The sequence below is a fragment of the Arachis hypogaea genome, chromosome 16, assembly GCF_003086295.3.
Source record: "Arachis hypogaea cultivar Tifrunner chromosome 16, arahy.Tifrunner.gnm2.J5K5, whole genome shotgun sequence".
Taxonomy (NCBI): Eukaryota; Viridiplantae; Streptophyta; class Magnoliopsida; order Fabales; family Fabaceae; genus Arachis; species Arachis hypogaea.
The window spans coordinates 22,283,932-22,307,902 of record NC_092051.1 but is presented as its reverse complement, the minus strand read 5'-3'; the positions used below and the strand labels follow the sequence as shown (position 1 = coordinate 22,307,902).

At 33.8% G+C, this 23,971-nt stretch overlaps 2 protein-coding genes and 1 long non-coding RNA gene across 4 annotated transcripts; 1 reads left to right on the top strand and 2 right to left on the bottom strand.

Annotated features, from left to right (window-relative positions):
* Positions 1 to 7,181: 7,181 nt before the first annotated feature.
* Positions 7,182 to 9,970, bottom strand: LOC112758443 (uncharacterized). The gene is made up of 3 exons (XM_025807120.2): positions 9,010 to 9,970; positions 8,219 to 8,807; positions 7,182 to 7,656 (listed from the first exon to the last, which is right to left on the bottom strand). Exons 1-3 carry the CDS (start codon positions 9,672 to 9,674, stop codon positions 7,510 to 7,512), a joined length of 1,401 nt encoding a protein of 466 aa, XP_025662905.1. The 5' UTR covers positions 9,675 to 9,970; the 3' UTR covers positions 7,182 to 7,509.
* Positions 9,971 to 12,894: 2,924 nt separating this feature from the next.
* On the bottom strand, positions 12,895 to 17,325 carry LOC112758441 (cyclic nucleotide-gated ion channel 1). Of its 2 annotated transcripts, none has more exons than XM_072220032.1 (9): positions 17,186 to 17,325; positions 16,349 to 16,434; positions 15,422 to 15,989; positions 15,130 to 15,339; positions 14,737 to 15,041; positions 14,516 to 14,627; positions 14,180 to 14,416; positions 13,697 to 14,091; positions 12,895 to 13,496 (listed from the first exon to the last, which is right to left on the bottom strand). In XM_072220032.1, exons 2-9 carry the CDS (start codon positions 16,375 to 16,377, stop codon positions 13,196 to 13,198), a joined length of 2,157 nt encoding a protein of 718 aa, XP_072076133.1. In that variant the 5' UTR covers positions 16,378 to 16,434; positions 17,186 to 17,325; the 3' UTR covers positions 12,895 to 13,195. The 2 variants fall into 2 exon arrangements, with proteins under 2 accessions (XP_072076133.1, XP_025662904.1); XM_025807119.3 differs by lacking the exon at positions 17,186 to 17,325 and adding an exon at positions 16,861 to 17,175.
* A 2,125-nt stretch (positions 17,326 to 19,450) lies between these two features.
* On the top strand, positions 19,451 to 22,093 carry LOC112754138 (uncharacterized). The gene is made up of 3 exons (XR_003178398.3): positions 19,451 to 19,817; positions 20,015 to 20,073; positions 21,736 to 22,093. It is a non-coding gene; the product is annotated as an uncharacterized lncRNA (long non-coding RNA).
* Positions 22,094 to 23,971: the final 1,878 nt, after the last annotated feature.

Below are 23,971 nucleotides of genomic sequence, written 5' to 3'. Positions count from 1 at the left end.
AAAGAAAAAAATGGGGTTACTACCAAGCAGCTTAGTCAAATAAGGAAACAACTCGAACAAAAACATACGAACATCAAAAAAGGAAACCACAGGATTCACACTCAAGTCCAGGGGCATCCTTTGGAGGTAGTAACAAGGTAAGAGCCCGGAAAGAAAGAAATCAACAGGCTATCTCCTAAAAACATCTCTCAAAACACAAATCCTTCTCTAGCAACATCACTACACACAGAGTAGTAAAGTCATCATTATCAACAAGAAACATCAAAAGTTCCAACCTTTCCTACTGACAGTTTATCGTCAAAGCCACAAAAACTTCTCAAAATCATAAACCCCCAATATACCAACAAATCCGCAAGAGCCAAGACTTTGATCAAGGAAACGCAACTAAAAGAGAATAAAACCCTAAGGAAGCAGAAACTACCAGGCACAACCATCACAAAGAGCGCAGAGATCATCACAAAGGTGCAAGCTTGTTCAGAAAATCGTAGAAGCACAAAAGATGAAAAGAAAGGTACAATCTTTTCTCAAAGGAATCAAGACTCTCAGAAGCAAAATAAAAATCACTTGCAATAGTTAAGAACGCACAAAAAAGTGACAAAAAGCATAAAAGAAAAAGAAAATGCCAACCTGAAGAGGAAGAAGAAACGAGCACGAGAGGAGGATCAGGAAGAAAACAGCAAACAAGCCCACTCCAAACAGCTGCTTTCGAAAGCGAGGAAAGGGAAACATAGAGATGCAAAAACAGAAGGGTGTAGAGGAACGAAACGTCTTGCAAACAACAAGCAAAGAAGACGGAGAAGAAGAAGAAAAGGAAACTATAAAGTGAATGATTTGAAAAAAATTCAAAGTGAGGTACCAAAGAGGGAAAAAGGAAATGGCGAAGGGGTATTAATGAGCTTTTAAAACCCTCGCACGTTTCCAAGGAAAGTGCAAAGTGCGCTACAATTAAAAAGGAGGAAAACGCTTCGCATTCAAAGGAGCCCAGCAGAAGTTATAAAGATCGACAAAAGGCAAAATGCTCGAGCTTGACTTCTCCCTAAAAGAGTCGAAGTCTGAAGATGCGACCCTAAAAAAAGTAAAGATCGAGCTCAAGCAAGGGCACTGTTCATACCCTGGGTCGAGCTATTCGACCTAGGGAGATCGAAGACAAAGCAACCGACCCTTTCAGGTCAGGATCCCCGACCTCTTCCTTAAAAGAGTTCGGCCAAATCGACATTAGAGGCCCAAAAAGGCCCAAATGAAGGGACACAGCCCAATCTAAAGCCAGCTGAACCTTAGAAAGATAAGGACGGTTCCCCTAAAGAGATAAGATGACCTCACTTAAAGATAAGATAAGATAAGATAACTAACTTATCTTATCTAGAAAGGTTACTCCACACTACTATAAATACACTGGAGCACCCAGATATAACTCATGCTCTGATTCTACAAAAAATCTGCTTAAAGCCCATGCTAACTTAAGCATCGGAGTCTCTTGCAGGTACCACCACCCTTCGATGACGAAGGATCAGCAGCACCACCAAGTCCAACAAGTCGGACACGACAGCTCCGGCCACCACAGCAGATCTCATCCGAGATCGACCTTCAATTTCAGGTAACCCTCGGAACAGGTAGCTTGGCCCATATCACTCTTGCAAGGAGACCAATTGTTGAAGAAGTCCATCAATTGGAGGCCAGTGGAATTCAATTTGACCTTGGAGAATCAGGAGTTTTCTTAGCACATGTTCGAGCCCAATCCTCCCTAATAGAGCAGATCAAGGTCGCACTAAGTGATGATCCGAAACTAAGAAAGCTTATGGAAGATGTTTGCAATGGGAGGAACTCAGACTTTTCTCTTGATCAAGATATTTTGCGTTGTGGTCAACGCTTATGTGTGCCAGATAACCCCAACTTGAAGAAAGTTATTTTGGAGGAGACTCACAATTCTAAGTACACAGTTTATCCAGGCTCCAATAAGATGTATCAAGATTTGAAACAATTGTTTTGGTAGGAAGGCATGAAGAAAGACATAGGAATTTTTGTTTCTCATTGCTTAACTTGCCAACAGGTTAAAGCTGAACATCAAAGACCTGCTGGGTTATTGCAACAGATTGAGATACCTGAATGGAAATAGGAAAGGATTACGATGGATTTTGTAATAGGTTTACCTCGTAGTTTTAAAGGTTTTGATTAAATTTGGGTAATTGTGGATAGAATGACGAAGTCAGCTCACTTTCTTCCAGTGAAAATAACTTTTAGTGCAGCTCGGTATGCTCAAATTTATGTTGATGAGATAGTTAAACTGCATGGGATTCCAGTATCCATTATTTCATATCGCGGACCTCAGTTTACCTCTCATTTTTGGAAATCTTTTCAGAAAGCGTTAGGAACTCATCTGGATCTTAGCACTGCTTTTCACCCTCAAATCAATGGACAGTTGGAAAGGACGATTCAAACATTGGAAGACATGTTAAGGTGTTGTGTTCTGAATTTTGGTGGAAATTGGGATAGCTATCTACCTTGATTGAGTTTTTTTATAATAATAGTTATCAAGCCAGCATTCAAATGGCACCTTTTGAGGCTCTTTATGGGAGAAGATGCAGGTCACCTATTGGGTGGTTTGAAGTTGGTGAGGTTAAGCTTTTGGGGCCAAATTTGGTACAAGATGCTGCTGAGAAGGTTTACTTAATAAGAGAACATTTATTTGCAGCTCAGAGTAGGCAAAAGGCTTATGTTGATAACAGAAGGCGTAACTTAGAGTTTTCAGTGGGTGATCAGGTATTTCTTAGAGTGTCACCTATGAAGGGAATGATGAGGTTTGGGAAAAGAGGCAAGCTTAGTCCTCGCTACATTGGTCCATTTGAAATACTGGATAGAATAGGTACAGTTGCTTACCGCTTGGCATTGCTGCCTGAGTTGTCTATGATTCATCCAGTCTTTCACGAATCAATGTTGCACAAATACCTTCCTGACCCATCTCATGTGCTCGCACCACAAGCCATAGAGCTAAAGGAGGATTTATCTTTTGAAGAGGAACCAGTGGCTATAGTTGATCGCCAAGTAAAGAAACTACGTTCTAAAGAGATAGCATCTGCGAAAGTTGTTTGGAAGAATCATTCGGTAGAAGAAGCAACTTGGGAAGTGGAGGATGCCATGCGCAATAAATATCCGTATTTGTTTGAGTCTGAAGGTAACTATCATAACTATTATAGTATATGAGTTCGAAATTCGGAGACCGAATTTCTTAAGGGGGAGAGAATGTTACAGCTGGAAAAAAAAAAGAAACGAAAAGAAAGGAGGAAGGGCACGTGAAAAGCACGTGACCCCATTAATCCCCTTTATTTCCTGGAGGAAGGCTCCCGAACCCCACCCTTTCTCCTTCCTTTCTCAATCTCATCTCTTTCCTTTCTCATCCCTCCTATCTTCCTAATATCTTCCATCTTCTCATCTCTTCTTCTTGTAATTACATACCATTATCAAACTCGTCTTCATCATCTTGCTTCCTTTTCTTTTTCTATTCCATCTCTATTTGTTCAAAATCTCATTTTCTCAAAACCTCCAAATCATAGAATTTCAACTTAATGAGTGAAGGAAGCATTCAACTTTGAGTTCTGGTTATTATTGAGACTTCAAGGTAACCCTTTGACTCAATAATTAGCCATATCCCTAATTTTTGTCATCTCTATATTTATGGGTATGTATAAATCCGAATTAGGGTTAGAAAATTGGGGCTTCTGTCAATTTGAGTAAGATTTTGTTAATTGACAACCTTGTTAGCTTACAAATATTATTATTGTCATATTTCTAGAGTTGTAAGATTATTGGACATCAATTGGTAGCTCGGTGGCGCGCTCAGAGTTGCTTCTGGTTCTTTAGAACCAAGTTGTGAGTAGATATTATGTCTATAATTGTTTTTAAGTGTATTATTCTCAATATTTAAATTGGATCATTATTTTTTTTACTTTGGAAATATTCGATTATTATGATTTTTAAATTTTTTTGAAATAAGTATTGATTTGTGAAACCTATAATTTTATAAAAATACGCACGAGATGATATTTATATATTTTGTAAAACATATCTGTTTTCTTATTTGACTTTATTGAATTTTAATTAAATTTTAGTATGCATTCTTATATATATTTGATTTACTATAAAATTTAGTAATATGTTAAAGCATTAGAGATTTTTATAAGCGGGTTGGCTTGGATTGGTTTGGTTTGGGAGACTTTGACTAGAAAACCGTAGTTAACGGCGGTTATGACGTTAACCTAAATGTATCTAGCTCAGACCTCAGCTAGCAAGAGTATTGCTAGCCTAACGTGTAGGCCACATGTTGGATCTGTTATACCGTACGGGCACACTAGAGGAAAGGGCTACCCTTAGAGGTGGAGCCGCCCTAAGTGTGTAATATTCAATTTAATTTGATTTCTGGAATGAAAACTCTCATTTCAATTCATTCTGCTTACTTAGTTATCTATTTATTTGCATAATTACTTAATATGGATTCCTCATCTTTGGAAAGAAATATAATTTTCATGGTAAAACTTGTATTGTCTCGTGTAGGTTATAGATATAATGTTTACTCACTAAGTTGCAAAACTCACCCTATTATATTCCCATGTTTTTCAGATACAGGAGTTATTCCAGGTTCCATTCCACCTGCCCCTCAGTAGATCTTAGTCATTTCGGTGAGCCCTTCTTCTTTACAAGGGCTAAGTAATTATGTGATGGAACCTTTGCTAAAAATTTAGATTATGTCGATACTCCATATGCCACAGGCAGGTTCCTCATGTGGGTTATGTTATTTTGAACCTCGAACTATTTAGATGGTAATTATAATTTGGTTATGTAAGACTTATGGATTTAACTATATACTCTAGTTATCAACTTGATATATATATATATAATGCGTATTTTGGATCTATTTGATTGTGAATATGATTGGTATATGTTGTTGTTGTTGTCTCTGAAAATGGATGTTTATTATTGATACAGGAAGATAATTTTTATATGGGTAAGGTCCTAGAAACAGAGGAGATTCTGTCCGTTTTTTTGAAAATTTGGTCATTTGGCTTGCTGAGGGACTTGTCCCTTGAGCGCCAGTCATGGCTTGGTTCGAGTCATGACACGCGGAATGGTAAGTTAAATATAATATATAATAAATATTAAAAATTGCTATGTTTTATAGAATTAAATTAATTAGATGTAAATTAAAGTTAAATTTGAAAGGTGTTTTATTTAAAATAATTTGTAGTACAAAAAATTTGGATGGTGGAGTTGTACAAAGTGACATTTTTATTTGGTGATTTGATTTTTGCATTTGTTTTAGTTGATAGACTTGATCTTCTTATGTGGCGCTCGTCCTCCTTTCTCTTTATTGGTTGTCGTAGGTTCTTGTGAAGGCATGTTCTTTATGAATTATTGAGTTGCATGCACTTTCTATTGGATTGTTTGTTCCATCTTTGCATGTATGTTCTTCTTTCGAAGATGTGTCTTGAATTTGTGTGGTTTTCTTTCTCTTTAATCTCTTGATGGGTATGTGATCTTCGTCTGATAATATTGGTGTTGGCGAAGTTGGTTCCTATAATCAATGAATAATTTAAATTAGAAATAAAAATGATGTCTTGAATAAGTAAATTTTTTTTGATGTATTACCTATTTTATTTGTTGTAATGGGTGTTGAGGTTTAGTGTTTTTGGTTGGAACAAATGTCATGGTAACAGTGTATTGTTGATAACCTTTTTTTATATTAAAATTATTTACTTTGACTTCAAATATAAGTGTGAGGTTGCACAAATTTTTCAATTGGGATGATGCTTCAATACTGTTGCTTTTTTGGAGTATCATTAGATTTGAAGCAGTTGTACCCAACAATTTATTTTTTTCGCCATCAAATAGTACAAAAATTGTTGTAGCACTTTAATATGAAATAAGTATTGGGTTAGTAACTAATAATTTAATAAATGAGATTATGAAAAGGATATAAAGTTACTTTATTGCTGGATATTGTGGTATTTGATTACATGTGCCACAAATGTAATTGTATCATTTTCATCTAATATAATCATTTCTAAGCAAATAGGCTCCTCTTCATTGTGGGTGTTAATGTTTTCCATAGACGAATCACGCAAACTTTAATAAACTAATTGTCTATTTGTTTGTCCAAAGAATGATGCTCTATTGAGTAAATTTGAGATGTTGTGTATTTCGGAAATAATTTTTTTGTGCTAAATTTAATATTATTTAAAAGAATAGTGACAAGAGACTTATATAAGTAGGTCAAATAGTATGAAATTTGAATATTTTTAACGTAAAATTTATTATGATTAATAATATTATTATGACATTTGTAATATGAATATTTATTATATTTAATAAGTTATTTATCAAAATTAATTATTAGGGTCATAAATTTATTGTATTGTTTATAACGGTAAGATATAATAAATATAGGAATATGGATTCAATGTCTTTGTAGGTTACAAATTTGGTTAGACATTATTAATTTCTAATTATAGGTGTTTTTTAGTTTTTTTTTTTTGTGTATTTTATTTATTTTTTTCTTTGCTGATTTGAAAATAATATTTGATTTGGCAAATATTGAGTGGTTGATTCTAAAATTTTGTCAAGTAAATAATGTCATTGACATAGTATTAGTAGGAGGAAAAACATATCTGAAAAATAACATGAATAAACTTATTTATTTACTTTTATATATTAAAAAAATAGATATTTAGCTGGTATGTATTATTAAGGATTAAAGAAAAAAACAAGTATTTTAATTTTTAACCAAAAATTTAATTTTTTTTAATGCAATGTTAGTGTAAATATTTCACAATCTAATTACGTAATAATACGTTAGTAAAAATTAAAAAAAATAAAATAATTGTCCAAAAAAGCAAAGGTAATTAGACAATTATTTAAAATATTTTACAGTTAAATATTCTATACTGTAAGGACATTAAAATTCATGCAAGTTAAAATATTTCATAGTAAAAAAAAATTTAAAAAATTCAATTTTATATTTTTAAAGAGCTATACAGTATATACATAGTTAAAATTTAGCTAATTTGTATTCTACAATACGGTTACTGATTGAATTTTTTTAATAAAACGATTAAACTTCCAATACATTTAATATAAAATAAAAATTTTAAATACTTCTGCTAATAGTATTATCAAGAACCCAAAAGAATAAATTCGCATGCAAATCATTTATTAGGCCCTGCATTCAGTGTACTTGAACTTGAAGGCCAGCATCAGCCATTTAAATATTAGAAAATTTAGAGTCATCTTAATTCTTAAGAGTAAATTAGAACTATCCGTGACTGTGATGCATTAGACTGGTTTCACACTGAATACACATACAGCCAGAGTGATTCATAAAAGGAACAGGGGAGAAAAACGAGAATTATTCTGTTCCCAAGTCAAGATACACTCGCCTCTGCCTGCAAAGAAAAACTAGTATAGCTATAAGATACTGTACAAAAAGAGATCAGCTTCTCAGGTTGATGCATATAGCGCTGCTCATTTCTTCGCAAGCAGCTTCTTTGGAATTTTCTCCAGTGGAGTGGATTTCAAAAGAAAAAGCCTGGCAGCACGCTCCTGCAAAGTTCCTCCACATTTCAGCCCACGAGATTGCAATTCAGATTTTAACCTTTCCAAGCCAAGAACCTGTTGATACCATAACACAGGAATACGTCAGATTTCAGAAGGAAATGGACATTGGACAGTTATATTCCAGTTATAGGTTTATAAACTGTTGAAGGTGCAAATGCGGCAGAGAGAGAGAGAGAGAGAGAGAGAGAGAGAGAGAGAGAGAACAAATGGAATTAATAATGCTTAGCCAAATGAATGGTGAACAACACTTGAGACTCCTAGCTCATGTTCCTTATATAGCAAGTCAACTAACCTACTGCTGCCCAAAATATCTGTAACTAACTACTACCTATTGATAAGTTAGTGCTCCTATAACTAACTCTGCTAACTCAGCTAACACTCTAATTAACAAAACTGCACTAATGGTAACTCTATTTACAAGCTGAAGCACTGATATCAGGTAACGTAAACTTTACCACAATTCTGAAAGTACATGTTTTACCGTAAGACTTACATTCAATAAATCAGGAGTATTACTTCCCCAACATCAAAATTCCGAGTAGCATTTCCAAATCAAATGATTAATAATAGATCCATAAAATCAAAATCAAGATGATCATATGTTCTAAAAATATACCTCAAGCTCTGCAGCTGAATTAAAAGCTTCAAAATTCAGAGGCTCCTCCAATGCGGGAATGCTAGTGCTTGGTGAGATTTCTTCATGGACTAATGCTTTATGCTGAAGAGATTCATCAATCTCCATGTCATTCGATTTGCTTGCACCAGCCCAATTTTCTGAGCTTAGATTATCTGAGGCTTGACCAACAGCAGCATTGCAATCCTGATGTCCATTATCTTCAACACTAATCACAGTTATTGACTCTGAACAAGGCATTGTAGCAGCCCCCATCATCTCTTCATATACAACAGGTTCAACAGCATCAATGAGTTTGGCCTCAGTGGCCTCGCCACTCGGGGATCCAACAGCTTCTACTTTGCCTTCTAGTACAGTTTCTCTCTCCTCTTCAGATCCACTTTCACAAGAGCCTGCACCAGAAGAGTCTCCGCTCTGTTTCTTACAAGATACTGAATCCGAACTGCCTTCCGCCTTATTAGTATCCGATTCAGTCTGGCTATTCAACACAATGGATTTCTGATTCCCCCCTTCATCATCACTCTCATCAGAATCGTCACTATCACTTTCATTCAATTTTCTCTTCCCCATCCTAGAAAATTCAAAAAACCATAAATATAAATATAAATATAAATATCAGATTATCAATAAATAATTTCCTTTTCCAAATCACCAGAATACAAAACCAAAACCAAATCCAAATTCAAACATCCAAGCATAGTTATCACGCAATCATTCTACACATAAACAAGTAGACAAAAAAGATCCAAAGAAGAAAGTAGGAATTTACTTACCATATCTTCAACTTCTTAGAATCAGCTTTCTCCAGTGCAGCTTCAGAACCCTTTCTCTTACCATTGAGAGACTTCAAAGCCTCCTTCACAGACTCTGCAACCTCGGCGACACAGCGCTCAGACTCTTCCCTATACTTGGCAACATACTTGTGAGCTTCTCCATCGCCAGCACCCTTCTTACCTTTCTTCATCTGCTTCTTCAGGAAATCCTCCGCAACCTTCTCCAGCCGCCGCTCCTCCTCCGCCGCCTTCCACTCCTCCAGCCTCTTCTCCGCGTTCACGTGCCTCAGCCTTCTCCCACTCATGTCCCTGCAAGCGTCAAAATTGTTCGTCTTCTTTTGCCCAGCCTTCGTCGCCGCACCTCGAAGCAGCGATCCGAACCCTCCCTTGCCGCCCTTCAGCCGCAGAAGGAGTCGCACTGTCGGGAAGATGTTGCTGCCATCCGGCGAGCAGATGGCCGATCCTTCATCGTTGAGGTGGCGGAAACCGGTTACGAGGCGTTGGTGGTGCGGCGGGATGCCGGTAAGGTCGAAGAGGCGATCCTTTATGGTTTTGGCGAAGAGGATTGGAGAAGGGAATATTAGGGTTAAGGTTTTCCCGTCCAAGTGCTTGACGAACAGATTGTACATGTTACCGCTGTTGTTTCTGTGATCCATCATCTCCATTGCAGAATTGACAGAAGAAGCAATTGGGAACTTGAAGAGGAAAGGCAAAAAGAAAAGTTTTGGGGCAAACGGAAATTAGGGTTCGGAAAAAGGACCTATCTCGATTTCCGGGAGAGGGACAGAAAGAAGAGAATAATAACAATTTTAACTACTCTTAAGTCTTAACTAGTAACGGACTACTAAATTAAAAGGATGAAACTCGCGGAATTTTAAATGGATCCAAATCCAAATTTTACCGACATTGTAAACCAAAAAAAATCGTTTTGTGATTAAATTTAGTTATAAAAATAATTATTTATCTAATATTTTTAAATTTTCATGTCTTTTTACTGATTTTCATATCACTTATGAATAAGATTGACACCACCATCCGTATTTATGTATATCTAATCCATTTCAATTTGGTTGAAGTTTGATTGGTAATCCCATTTAATATGAATAAAATTAAATTTAAAATTAGATTAATCCTTTCATCCAATTCACATTTTTAATACATAATGTAAACAAGTAGATATTTAAACATAAGAAGTTTAAACTTTTAAATAGAATTAGGATTAATAACGGATGTAAAAAAATTGAGTAGTAAGAATAAAAATATATTAAAATAAATTTTGTTAGACATCAATATCTATATTAATACTTCTATTCTATGTGTATTATATATAATGAGGATGAGGATATGAAAATTAAAAGAAATTGTCCATAACTTTTTTAGAATACTCTTCACTGTATATAACTTATAAAAATATCTTTTATTTTTATTTTCAAGAGTTGAACTTAATTAAATTATAAACAATTTTTCATTTATAGCCAAAAAATCTATTGATAAAAACCAACTGTTACAAACAAAATTACTTAGAAGTTAAAATAAAAAATTAATAATTTTTTGTTTGAAAATTAAACTTCAATTTGATAATTAACTAATTAGTTAGTTTTAGAAAATAAACTATCATTATTTATTTTGTATTGAGTTAATTAATTAATTTATTTATTTTTAATTTTGATATTAAACCAAATTTAATAAGATAAAATAAAATAGGAACAAATCAAGTAATATCCTCAATATCTTTATGTGCATGTTTGAGTGCCATTATTTTGATAAAAAAAAGATCTTTTTTTAATGAAAAAAGATCTTTTTTTATTTTGTAGTGTGTTTGGCAAATTTTTAGTAGTAAAAGTAAAAGTATTAGAAAAATAAAAAAAAAACATCTTTTTTAAAAAGTTACAATTTACATTTTTTTTTTAAAAGATCTTTTTTTTTTAAAAAAAAGATGTTTTGTAATCATTGATAAACAAAAATATCCTTACTAAAATTTTAAAAAGACATCTTTTACCCCTTTTCTTTCCTGAATGAATGTACTATACATTCAATGTCTCCTTCATGCCTTGAACCTCAGAACTAGGTTCCAACTCAAACCGTAGTTCCTCTTATTCGCATTACATTGTTTGGAGAACCTTTCATCATAGTTTTTCAAATCTCAGGTTGCATTGTGCTTTGGTTTATGATTTTCAAGACATATGATATTTGATATTAAAGCATTAATTTTTACGATAGAAACAATGTGTTGGTGCTGATAGACTGAAACTTTTAGCTGCAAAAGTCCCCTCCCAAACCATATATTGTGCAACAGTATGCAACAAACAATTAACATCAAATAATCTGGAAAATGGGAAGCAAGTGTTTCAGTCTTTGGTGTTACCTTAGCAACTCAAAGGAAACTTATAAAATCTACTTTTAAGAAGTTGGGATAATAACAATACTTAGGAATTCAAATATATGAAAAGTCAATTAACTAATTCATACAAAATTAATGTAACTTTTATTTTCTTTTGCTATAATTATACGTGATATCTTTTATTTTTGTTTTTATTTTCATAGATGGAATTATATTTTATACAGTGTTGACCTTGGCTTGATGTTTGGGATTTTTTAGGATTCTGTATCTAATATTTTGGGAGCATTATTATATAATATTTTGAAGAATTCACTATTGCAAGAATCATGTAATATTTTGAGATAAAATCTTTAATGATTTGATATAAAATATAATCATATATAAATATAAAAAAAATATACTAGTATCAAAATATAAAAAAGTAAAAAATCTGAAATGATTCACAAATAAAAACATAACATATTCATTTAAGAGACAATAAGATGTTTGGGCAATGGAAGAAATAAGAGACAATATAAGAGATCGATTATCGGATCAAATAAATTAGTATAAATAATTAGTTTTCTTTTATTATTATTAATAAACTCTTTTATGATTGAATGTCCTTTTAAGTAATTTTATTATTATAAAAGTACTTTTGTATTTTTATATTCAAACAGTAACATCTTTTAAATAAGTACTTTTAACTAAAGTATCTAAACATAAAATCACTTTCACTTTTGTGAAAAAAAAAATCTTTTTTCAGAATGGCGCCCAAACAAACCCTATGCCTTAATAGAGAGAATATCCCAGCTAGATATAGTCATATGATTGGCCGTAGCGATTCTTCATTGGGTGTGTTCATAGCTAACCAATTATAAATTACAAGAATCACTTCTTTATAAAATTGATAGTCACTCAGTTGGGACTTTGTGAACAATGAAGATGCCAAAATCAGCAAGCACTCATGATGGAGTAGCCATGCTGCTTCTTGTCTCCATTTTCTTTCTCCTTTCAAGTTGTGAAGTTGATGGTTTTGAGGCATTAATAATCTCATGCCCCCAGTGATCTGGATATCGCCTCTTGCGTGTCCCATCTTGAAGGAAACAGTACAAAGAATGCTGAGACGTCATCAAGAAAATGAGTGATGACACATTGACACCGCAACGCTAAAAGATAGAACAGTTATATGTGAGTGCCTCAAGCAAGAATTGGCCAAGATAGGCAAGTATGATCCTAAAAGTGTAGCTCTGCTTCCCAAACTGTGTGAAGTGTCTGTCACAATTCCTCCTATTGACCTGAAAACAAACTGCTCCAAGTAATGTCTTTTTCTTTAATTCATATTCTTCTAACTGCAACTTAGAACTTCTAACATGATACTTTCTCATAATCTAACTATATATTTCTTCCCCTTTTTTTGGGGTCATGCAGCAGCTGGAAGTATGAGAAGGAAATTTAAAGTTATATGATATGATATGAATATGAGATTGCCAGGACTGTACATCTCAGCCATGAATAAATAAATAAATAAATAAAATGAGTTCTATATATATGAAACCTCTGCCTTGCCAACTGCAAAAAAATACATTTCTCTTCATTCTTTTCCTTGTATACATGTCTGCTACAATTTATTTTTCAGATCAGGGACATTATCGGACATAATTTTACATGAATTTGTTATTTCATCATGAACAACAAATGAACTATACTTGCCTTGCAAAATTAAAGCAGCATATACACATGTTCACACACAAATGTTGTGTAATGTGGACATGTTTACCAAGTTTTCTTTTGCAAGTAATTTGTATGTATAAGAAATAGTATCTGCATTCAAGTGGTTGGAACTGCGAGGCACAACCCGGCGCTCTAGTGTTCCTGAGTAGAGAAATCTGGCTCGGCGGGCTTTGGAGGAAGCAGAGGTAGTCTCTGTGGCATTCTCTTGTTGCGTTCGCTGTTTTCTCTCAAGTTTCTCAATGCATTAGCAGCAAACCGTGATGCATATATGGTTGCACCAAGGCTTAGAGAGGATTCATCCTCATTTACAAAGGCACCTTGTAGCCTGTCTTCTGCTTCGCGTAATTGCCTCTCAACCTTCTTTTTCCAGTATCGACGCCATGCTACTTGTATGAAACAGGCAGCCCATGTCTTCCATTGCATCGAATAGTACCTGGTAATTACAACACATTGTTGAATATGCTATGTTATGATTGCTGATGAGTTCATACTCTGATGGGACTATATATAAACAAGCAAATTACTACAACAAAGTTTATGGTTTTGAACTATACTAGTTTCTTGTGGAGTAGACTATGCCACTGTAAGGTAACTGATTATGCATAACCAAAGGGGAAATTAAAGTTAGTCTACCTGAAAGTGTGCTGAAGTTGTTTGTTCTGAAGACATCGAAATTGGGAAGCAACAAACTTCAAGTCATCGGCCATGAGAGCAAAGGCTTCAACTTCTGATATGGTTTCTACTGTTCTGGTTGAGGTGGGAAGATTTGTGGAGGAGTGAGGATCCAGGGCCCATGTTAACAGCTCCTCGCCACAGAACTGACCGGCCTCAAGAACCGTGTAGTTGAAGAAACCAGTTCTTCCACCGTTTGTTGTCATGGAAGCGAGGTTTCCACGCATGACAAAGAGCATCTCATCAACCGGATCTCCTTCGCGAACAATGTAGCTCTTTTCTGTATACAGGACCGGCTTCAGTCTATCACACATTGCATCCAACAACTGCTCATCCATTTTCTCAAATATTGGCACCTAAAGCAAAACAAAATAACATAACATGTTCATCATCATTAGTTGATTAAAGATGCATAATTGAGACATAATTATGGATAATACCCACTTTTTTAACTAAAGCCAAGCAGAGATGACGCTTTATGTCCCTCCTTAGATCTTTAGGGAGGGTGCGAATTAATGCCTCCTCCTCAACACCCCTATTTTGTTGCCATTTGTATTGTTCATACCGTCTAACTCTGTCCCTCAGTCTCTCAGGAAGCATACGATGAGACATCCATCTTTCTGCGTCGCGCCTCTTGACTCTCATCTCCTCAACTCTAACAGTTGTTGATTGCAAATATTTCTGTAAGAATAGTGACCACAGAGCGATATCATATAATGACACATGTAATTTTGTGACTTGTGAGATCCATGTATTTTAATAGTCCTAACCAAGTCATACCTGCATGTTTCCAATAAGTAATGCAAATAAAACCAATCCAGCAATGGCTATGAAGATGGCAAAGAGTATCTCCACAATGTAGGTGCTTGTCTTGAGGTTTTGTCCAACAGAACTGTAAAAAAGAATGAGAGAGTTTATTGCTTTTGGCTTTGTCATGGTCATGTTCTAATCAATTACAAGATGTTATCCAATTAGCACAAAAAATAAGACTATTCACAAACCTCAAATTGCGTAAACCCCACCAAAAGCAGTAGAAGAACTTCTTAAGAAAATCTGTTTCGGAATTCACCACAGATGATTCTAAAGCATCATTGAATATTCCAAAATCAAAGGCATTTGGGTCTTGGTTTTGATCAGGGTCAATGAAAGGGCAAGTAGTATTTTTTCTGAGAAGTGGTATGACAAATTCTCTGTTAGGTCCACAGCCCAGGTATGAATCTTTAAAGTCCCTATCATTTTCCATCACTTTGCGCCAGCATCTTGCCTCTGATTCTACTGAAAGCATATACCAGTTAGCTCCAACAACCTGGTAATAGAAACAACTTTGATTTTGGTGATCATAGAAAACTTAGCATATCATAATTAGCAGATAATAGGTTATCCAAGCAGCTTACATGACTTGCTAGCATATAAAGACCAAGATTAAAAGCAGCTCCAGCCCATGCAGTCTCGGTCAATATACCAGAAGTTCTCGTTACTTCTCTGAATAATGGCCATATCCGCAGAAGTCTTGGCACATATTGGACCAATATTACATACTTCAACAAGTCCTTTGCTAAAAACGGTGAGCTTTTCATCTTTGGAGTTACAGCTAAAACCAGCACCTGAAGTGTTAAAACAATATCAAAGTGAACTGGAAAGTCTTTTCATTTTGGCTACACAAAAGGAAATGGACAGTGATGATACCTGAGGAATTGGAATAATTGAGAGGATGTCAATGATGAAGTATGAACTTAAGTATCTTTTCATTATAGCCACCGGATTGTTGTTCACCTCACCCCTTCCAAAAACACGAGTAGACGGGGCAATAAACCCTGTTCGAAACTGAAAGATTATGCGAAGAATGTAGAAAAGATCAAAGAATGTTCGAAGAACACTAGTGGTGATTCGCAACGTGCCATCCAAATTCAGACATTTCTCTTTGTCATTGATCACTGGAATGTAAAAGAAGAGCGGATCCACAGAGATTGCCATCACACATGTGATCACAAAAATCTTGTTCCATTTTTCAAGGGTTCGTCCTTGTGGATCAAGAATGTTGCTTCTTCTAGAAGCCAGTTTCTCTTTTGGTCTATCACTTACAGGATGAACAGTTGAAGGTTTCCTCAAGTTCTTGAACTTTTCGGAACCACTCTCCAGTTTTCTTCCAATACTCTTCAAAACAGCACCTACACTTGGCATACCTTTTCTTTCATTATATCCATTATTAACAGAACTCTCTTGCTCCGATGATGTCGACCTCCAGTCTTCAAACCTGAAGATAAATATAAATGTAGCCTGTAAATTAAACATCTGTCGATCACACAACAACTGAGCCTTACCTACTACTAGGATGGACTACATATATCAAATGACACCACAGTACCCTGTCATGTATGTATATATCTAAGTTCAGCCCTTTTATATTAGAATTTCTTTATTCAAATGATAATTACATATACCAAAATCAATCATGATCAAGTCTCATTAATTACTAGCAGCTATGCCATTTCATAGTTCCAATTAGAAAAACTAAGATCAATAAAGGGAGTAATGAACTTGGAAATATAGAAAAAAAAAAACCATAAAAAGTTAAAAATACATATAGCAACACCGGGCTTTGAGCAAACGTACCGAACAAATTTTGGTTCCCATGCATTCATAACTTAGCTTCCCAGAAAACACTCTTTTCAGTGAAAGATAAGATTCAACTCTCGAGCCTGCAAAATCAGCAGAAATCTATTATCTTTATAGAGAGTATTGAGAATGTTGCTTGAAAATGCGAGCTCTAACAGTTACAAAAAGTCAAAAACATAGTCAACTCAATCTCCAAAGTCGTTCTTGCCACGCCAACCAACTCCAACAAAGGGTTCATAACTATCAACAAAATATCAGAGTATGACAACATGTAAATTATCAATATCCCCCGTATTGATGAGGAATTTGATGAATGAACTGACATAGAATCAACGAGTCACTCTTACGAACCAAAACCAAGCAGAATCAGAATTAACTTGCAGGCACGAAGGCTGTGTTTGATTTCGGAGAAACCAAGAAAGAGGAAGGTGATAAAAATTCACAAGGCATCAAATCGTTGAAAAAAAATTTCTGTCAAAGAGTTGACGGAAAAAGGAACGAACACGAACCTCAATTCTCAAACATGCGAAAACCGTTAGAAAAGAAGAAATGGTTTCCCAAGCCAAAGTTTGAAGTTTCCGTTATCCGTTCGGAAAAACCATATAGTAAGAAGATAAAAAAACGTTACATGCAGACTCAATGTTGAAGAGTAGTTTGAGTTTCAGTTTTGTTGGCGTTGGTGAGGGAGGGAAGAATGGTGTATAAGCTTGGAACTATGACTGAGTCGACCATGTAATTAAGAAGAGTCAAGTCAGCACTCAGCACGAAACAACCATGTTATTTCTTTTTTCTAATTAAATTGTTAAATTAGTAAGGAATTAATTATATTATGACCTGTGGACTATGGTATTTGAAGGTAGTAGCACACTTTAGAATTTGGAATTTAGAATGTTCATAATCATGTCTCTACACGGTACGGATTTTCGAACATAGGGGAAGTGCTTTCCTGCCACTAACTCACGAATCACGATGCTAGCTTTTTTTTCTTCCGGATATATCTATTTATAAATACATTTTAAAAAAAAAGTCAAGAGTCAACATTTTTATTAAAGAGAAAGTTTAGAGGGAAATAGATCATCTTTAGTTTTTTTAACACTAGAATAAAGTGTGATCTCTTATCATTAATTTTATAAGTGGGATCAAAATTAAAGAGGAGAGAGAGAACAATGAAAAGTGAAATTAAATATTGAATACCATCCAATTTTTTACTGGAGAGGATTCACTCCCAAGTTTAGAGGGCTAGTATTTTTATTAAAAGTATATGCATAAGTTTACCCACATTACTTTTAAGATATTTTTTTCCTCTTACTAATGCCATGTTAGTAATATCGCTTACTTGACAAAATTTTCGAATCAACCACTCAATTCTTGCCAAATCAACTATTATTTCTAAATCAGCAAAAAAATAAAATATACAAATAAAAAACTAAAAAATACAATACAATAAATTTGTAATTCATATTCCTATATTTATTATATCTTACCGTTATAAACAATACAATATATTTATAACCACAACAATTAATTTATTAATTTTTATAAATAACTCACTAAAGGTAATAAACATCCATATTACAAATGTCATAATAATATTATTAATCATAATAAATTTTATGTTATAAGTATTCAAATTTCATACTATTTAAACTACTTATATAAGTCTCTTATCACTATTCCTTCCAATAACATCAAATTTAGCACAAAAAATTTATTTTCGAACTACACATCTCAAACTTACTCAATAGAGTATCATTCTTTCATAGCAGAATGATTAGAAATCGAATAACTATCAAAGATCTAATGGCCATGCAATGAGAATCTGATGATCAGGTATGACAAAAAAAAAAACTCACATCATGCATCATACATTCATACTTACTCAAATATCATATACCTAATAATAACATAAATTGAATATTGGAATAGAAAAAGATCTTTATAATTTTAGCAACTATAAACGAAATTGATGACAAATTTGGATGGAACTATGTTGAATGTAAAAAGTGTCAGAAGAAAGCATAAAAAAAGGAAACAACTACATCTGTGGCACATGTAATCAAACACCACAATATCCAACAATAAAGTAACTATATACTTTTCATAATCTCATCTATCAAATTATTAGTTACTAACCTAATACTTATTTTAGGTTCAGAATTCAATTAAAGGTTTTAGATCAAAGTGTTATAACAATTTTTGTACTATTTGATGGCGAAGCAAAAAACTTATTGAGCACAACTGCTTCAAATCTAATGATATTCCAAAAAAATAATGACATTAAATCACCACTCCATCAAGGGATTAAGGAAAAAGAAAATCATACAAATTTAAGACACATCTTCGGAAGAAGAACATACATACAAAGATGGAACAAACAACACAATAGAAAGTGCATCAAACTCAACAATTCATAAAGAACATGCCTTCACAAGAACCTACGACAGAAAGAAGAAAGCAACATAACTAACAACAACCAATAAAAAAAAGAGGACGAGTGCCACATAAGAAGACTAAGTCCATCAACTAAAACAAATGTAAAAATCAAACCACCAAATAAAAATATCAACTCCAACATCCAAATCTTTTATACTACAAATTATTTTAAATAAAACACCTTTTAAATTTAATTTTAATTTACACGTATTTAATTTATTTATACAAAACATAATAATTTTTAATATTTATTATATACTATCATTAATTTACTGCCCCGCGTATAACCACCCTACCCCATGAGCCCTGTGATTTCTTATTCTTTACAGTGTTCGCTAACATGCATAGCTTTATATATATATATATATATATATATATAACGAATTAGAATTAGAACACATAGCGCAAAACTTTTCTTTTAGTACTTCCAAGCGACGAACCTTTTTCCGATTCAATTATTTTATGGAACAAGTACTCCCAGAAGATTTTAATAATCTCTTTGGTTGTTCTTGAAGAGGACTAATGAATGAATCATTGAACCATATTAGATTGATAACCCAAATCCTTAAACCAGATTGGTTTCTCTTTTCCCGGTTCAACCAAACCATGCTTTCCTTAAATAAACCGAACCCAAAAAAATTCTGATTAAACTCATCTTCTCTTCTCCTCTCACCACCGAACGTGTTTCAAAGAAACTATGGTTACCTCTTCATGTAATCAATGCTGTAATATAGTGTTGCAAGAGGAAGAGGCCACGAAGCCTTGCCACACCAGCTCACCTCTTCCCACCTTCTGTAGATATATATAGATGAGTCAAGTCTCTCAATTTTCTTGAAAATCACACGAAGAGAAGAAAGGAAGCAAGAGTAGTGGCCAAGAAGGAGGAAGAGGAAGACCCAGCAGAAATCATCATCATCTGCGTACGTCACCACCAAGAAGAAAGAGAAGGGCCATTAAGAGAGCTGTTACCCGAAGCCAAAGAAGGAACCCTACCTCTTTCCCTTTCTGGTTTTCTTAGTGTTCTTCTTATTGGGTAAGAACTAGTAACTCTGTGTTCTGTTGTTTTTCTCTAAATTAAAGATTCTACCCTTATGAGCTTCAATTCTTTTAATTGATTACCAAACCAATCAAATTCAGCCCATCACAAAAGTAAGAACTCTTTTTTGCTCCACATGCAACTCGGCCAATTAGCCCTGTGAATTGACAAATCTCTTTAATTATGTTTGTTAGGGTTTTCTGATTTAATATCGTAAAGGACGGACTTTGGTTTGTGAAATTCTCGGAGAGAGGTAAGGGATGATATATATAGAATATCTTGTTTGTAGCTGTGTGTACTGGTGATGATGGATGGTTTACCATGTGTTTGATTGATGAGAAGTGTTTATTAATTTTCTGTTATGATGAAATGCATAAAAGTGAATTAGAATTATGAATATGCGTTTGTAAAAAGGGGTAAATTAATGAGAATAAAGTTTTAAAGCTGTGCTGACCATGCTAGCAACTTTAGTTAGTAAAAAAAAGGTAAAATTATGGGTTTAGATGAATTCTAGGCTTGAATATGAGATTTGATACATGAGGTTGTTGGAAATACATTGTGCAGAATTCTGCAAAATCTGCATAATTAGCAGCAGAACGAACAATTTTTTTGGGAGCAGTCCAGACCTAATTTTTAGATGAAATTATTTTTCTGTAAAACTTCTGTATGTCTTTAATATTCCATAAAAAATTAAGAAAATTTGGCCAAGCGTTTTGGAAGATATGAATTTTTGAAGTTTAGTGGTTGCTGCAGATTTTTCTGGTCTTCTGGTTCTGCAGTACCAACTTCCAGACGCTATAACTTTTAATTTAAACAGAATTTTGAGTTTATTTTAAAAGGATTTTAAATATCTATCAGTCTATTTTAAGTGAATACAAGTTTCATATTCATATCTATTTTGTAGACTTAGATAAGTCACTTGGAAGGTCGGTTGTTTGCTGGAAACTCTGAATTGGTTTATGAAAACAGGGATCCACTTCCAATTGATAATTAATTAATCAAATGAAGTGATATGAATCTAAAATTTATGGATTCTGAAACTTAGGGATGTTGACTGTAATCTCACCAAAATTTAGAAGCAACGGATTAGAATTGAAATTATTATGGAATTTATAAAAAACATGGCTGCTGTCTATTTTTCCGAAATTTTGTAAATGCAATAGCAGAATTTTAAAGCTTGTATAAAATTCAATTATAATCCAAATTCAGTAAATCCTAACCTAAATTAAAGATTTAGATCTCTAGAGTTACCTTACCAACATGGTTTTAGATTAGACAAACTTAGGAAATGAAAAGAAATGTAAGTTGCCCCTAAGAAAGGTTAAAGTTAAAGATAATGATATTGAGAGATAAAGTGAAGAAAAAAATGAGAAACAAGGAATGGAATAAAAGTTAAGAATTATATTGAATGGGCCTTGTGCCGAACTGCTAATGCGAAAGTGCCCGCCTAACGGATAGCCTGAGATTGCTAATGCGGGAATGTTCGCCTAATTGATAGCACTGTTCCTTACTGTGATACACATTGAACTGTTATTATAATGAGGCCTAATTGACACAGGTAACCGTGATGCCAAGGTGTCTAATTGACACAGTAAAGGGACCATATTCAAAGTTCACTCCGACTAGCGTCGGGTTGCGGGTAGACAACCGACGTATGAGCTCATGGCCTGCACTAGGAATAGGCATGCATCATCTTGTTTGCGCATATGTACTTCTTGTAAATTATTTACTGCTATTTCCTTTTTGTCTATGCTATCTACTTGTTATATGCATGTGTGTGCCTTAAGTCTCTGTGTTTGTTTCCCTTTTCTTTCTGTTTCGCGACAACTTAGAGACAAAGACCATAGGTTCCCCTTTTACCTTGCTGAGAACTCTAGGTTCTCACCCTTCTTTCCTTTCTTTTTCCCCTCCTTAGATGGATTCGGCAGACAAGTCCGTTGAGTTTCGGGTTTCGGTACATCGCCCACGTTTCAACCCCGGCATGTCGTACGTATTCACTCTAGCTGAAGACCATTCCGAGAATCGACCTAGCTGACTTTTTACTCTTTTTGGTGATCTTAGTATTACTTTTTCCTCGCTTTTATAGTATTTTTAGAGGGGTAGGATATCTTAGTAGATCGGTTCCAGTTTAGGAAACCCGTGTGAGGGTTGGGACTGTTTTTCTTTAATTTTATCTTTGTAAATATAACTTGGTGTAGTACTCGTTATTTTGATACTTGGCATGTATCCTCAAACTTAACTTATGTTTATGTGATTATAAATGACTACTGAGTTTGATTATAAATGTTTATTGAGTTTAATTATAGTCAGGTTCGGTGCTATATTTGACAACTAAGTTTGATTATAAATAGTTTATTCACGAAACTTGTAAAGGCTTATATTAAAATCCGAGTTTAGAGCTAAGTAGGTCCTTACGACAAGTAACACCTAAACAATTGACATTGGTCATGACGTGTCGAAAGTTGGGGTGTTACACCGCGCATCGCGTGGGTCTCATTCTAGTTTTTATTAAAATCTAACCAGCATTTAACCATCAAAAGAAAAGCGAGTAATTTCACATTATTAGATAAAATCTTCCACCATTAAAAATATCAATGATGATTAATTGATAGTTACAAATCACAAAACTTGCTGACTCCCTAACATTCTTCTTTATTAAAATTTGGTCATCACGTAACTATAAAAAGAATGAATAATCCCACACTATTAAAAGAAATCTCATACCATTAAAAATATCAATAATAGTTAATTGATGACTACAAATCACAAAATTTATCAATCCCTAATACTCCTTTACATTTATAGTTCGGATCATTCATTGAAAATTTTTATATTTTGCTGCAATTTATGATGAGTACTAGAATTAAAAGAAGAATTAATAATTAAAAATATAAGATATTTTCACTTCTATTTTAATTAATGGCACCTTTTTTCTATAAATTCATATAAATATATTGCAAAACATTCATGTGTAAAATAATATTATAAAAAATAAGAATGATATTATTATTTTTTAATTAAAATATTTTTTTAATATTATTAGAATTTAAGTACTAATTAATTTCTGCAATTTTAATTTTTTTTTAATTTTGTTTATTTTTAGAATAATTACAGAAAAATTTTAATTAACTAATTTTTTATCATAAAATATTTTTATTTTTATTTTTTTAAAAAATTTAAAATTTAAATTTTAAAATTTAAAATATAAAAGGAGAGTATTAGGGATTTGGAGAGGGTTAATTAAATGGGATTCGGTTAGGATAAGAAAACATAGAGATCATGTTCCTTGTGTTTTTTTTAGGCACCGTTTGATTGATGTCTGTATATGCCAAAGACAGAGACACGGTGGGACGTGTTTTTTGTTTGGCACGTGAGACACAAACTAAGAGAGACACGATGACACGGAGATATCCACAAAAAATATGTATTTTGTGTCTTTTCAATTAGCTGAGACACTCATTTTTAAGTTGAGACACGGAATATTTTTACCATTTTATTCCTTCAACCTATTTTTTTTTCTTCAACCATTCTTCGTTTCCTCTCTCAGCCTCCATTGTTGTTGCCCGATTTGGGTTTCAATGGCGTCGCTTCCATCCTCTCTTTGGCGGCACTGTTTGTCTTCTGTCTTCTCCTTGCAGGTAGCGTCACAGCAAATAAGAAAGTCTCTCTGCCTCACCATTCGATCAGCATCAACAACGACTGTGTAACAACGAAGACGCTCTCCCCCATTCGTATTTCGTTCTTCTCTTCATCTTCTTTTCATTCTTCTCCACTTCTTTCTTTTTTTGGTCATGTCCTTCCATCTTTCCTCATTTTCATCTTCTTTTCATTCTTCTCCACTTCTTTCTTTTTTTTCATTTATTCTGTTGCCTTATTCTACTCTCAGATTCAATTTGTATTTGTTTTAATTTTTTTTAATAAAATATTTGAATGTTTGTATTATTCAATTAGAATGTTATTGAAGTATTTTTGTTTATTTTATAAATATTAAATTTTGGATTAAATTTTATTTGTGGTGTTGTTTGCCATGGATGAGGTGATAACTTATTCTGTATTTGGATTGATAGAGATTTGTGTTTGTTATGCTAATTTTTAGCAATTTTAGGTAAATTTTTTATGCTTATGACGCAGTGGCGGATCCAGAAATTTTA

Excerpts from the sequence above, each read along its gene's own strand:
- LOC112758441 (XM_072220032.1), bottom strand. The coding sequence starts at position 16,377 with ATGAATGCATGGGAACCAAAATTTGTTCG. Across the intron at positions 15,340-15,421 it reads CAATTATTCCAATTCCTCAG|GTGCTGGTTTTAGCTGTAAC; the intron begins GTATCATCACTG and ends TTAACACTTCAG. Across the intron at positions 13,497-13,696 it reads CAACTTCAGCACACTTTCAG|GTACTATTCGATGCAATGGA; the intron begins GTAGACTAACTT and ends TGTAATTACCAG.
- LOC112758443 (XM_025807120.2), bottom strand. The coding sequence starts at position 9,674 with ATGGAGATGATGGATCACAGAAACAACAGCGGTAACATGTACAATCTG. Across the intron at positions 8,808-9,009 it reads TCTAAGAAGTTGAAGATATG|GATGGGGAAGAGAAAATTGA; the intron begins GTAAGTAAATTC and ends TGAATTTTCTAG. Across the intron at positions 7,657-8,218 it reads ATTCAGCTGCAGAGCTTGAG|GTTCTTGGCTTGGAAAGGTT; the intron begins GTATATTTTTAG and ends TGGTATCAACAG.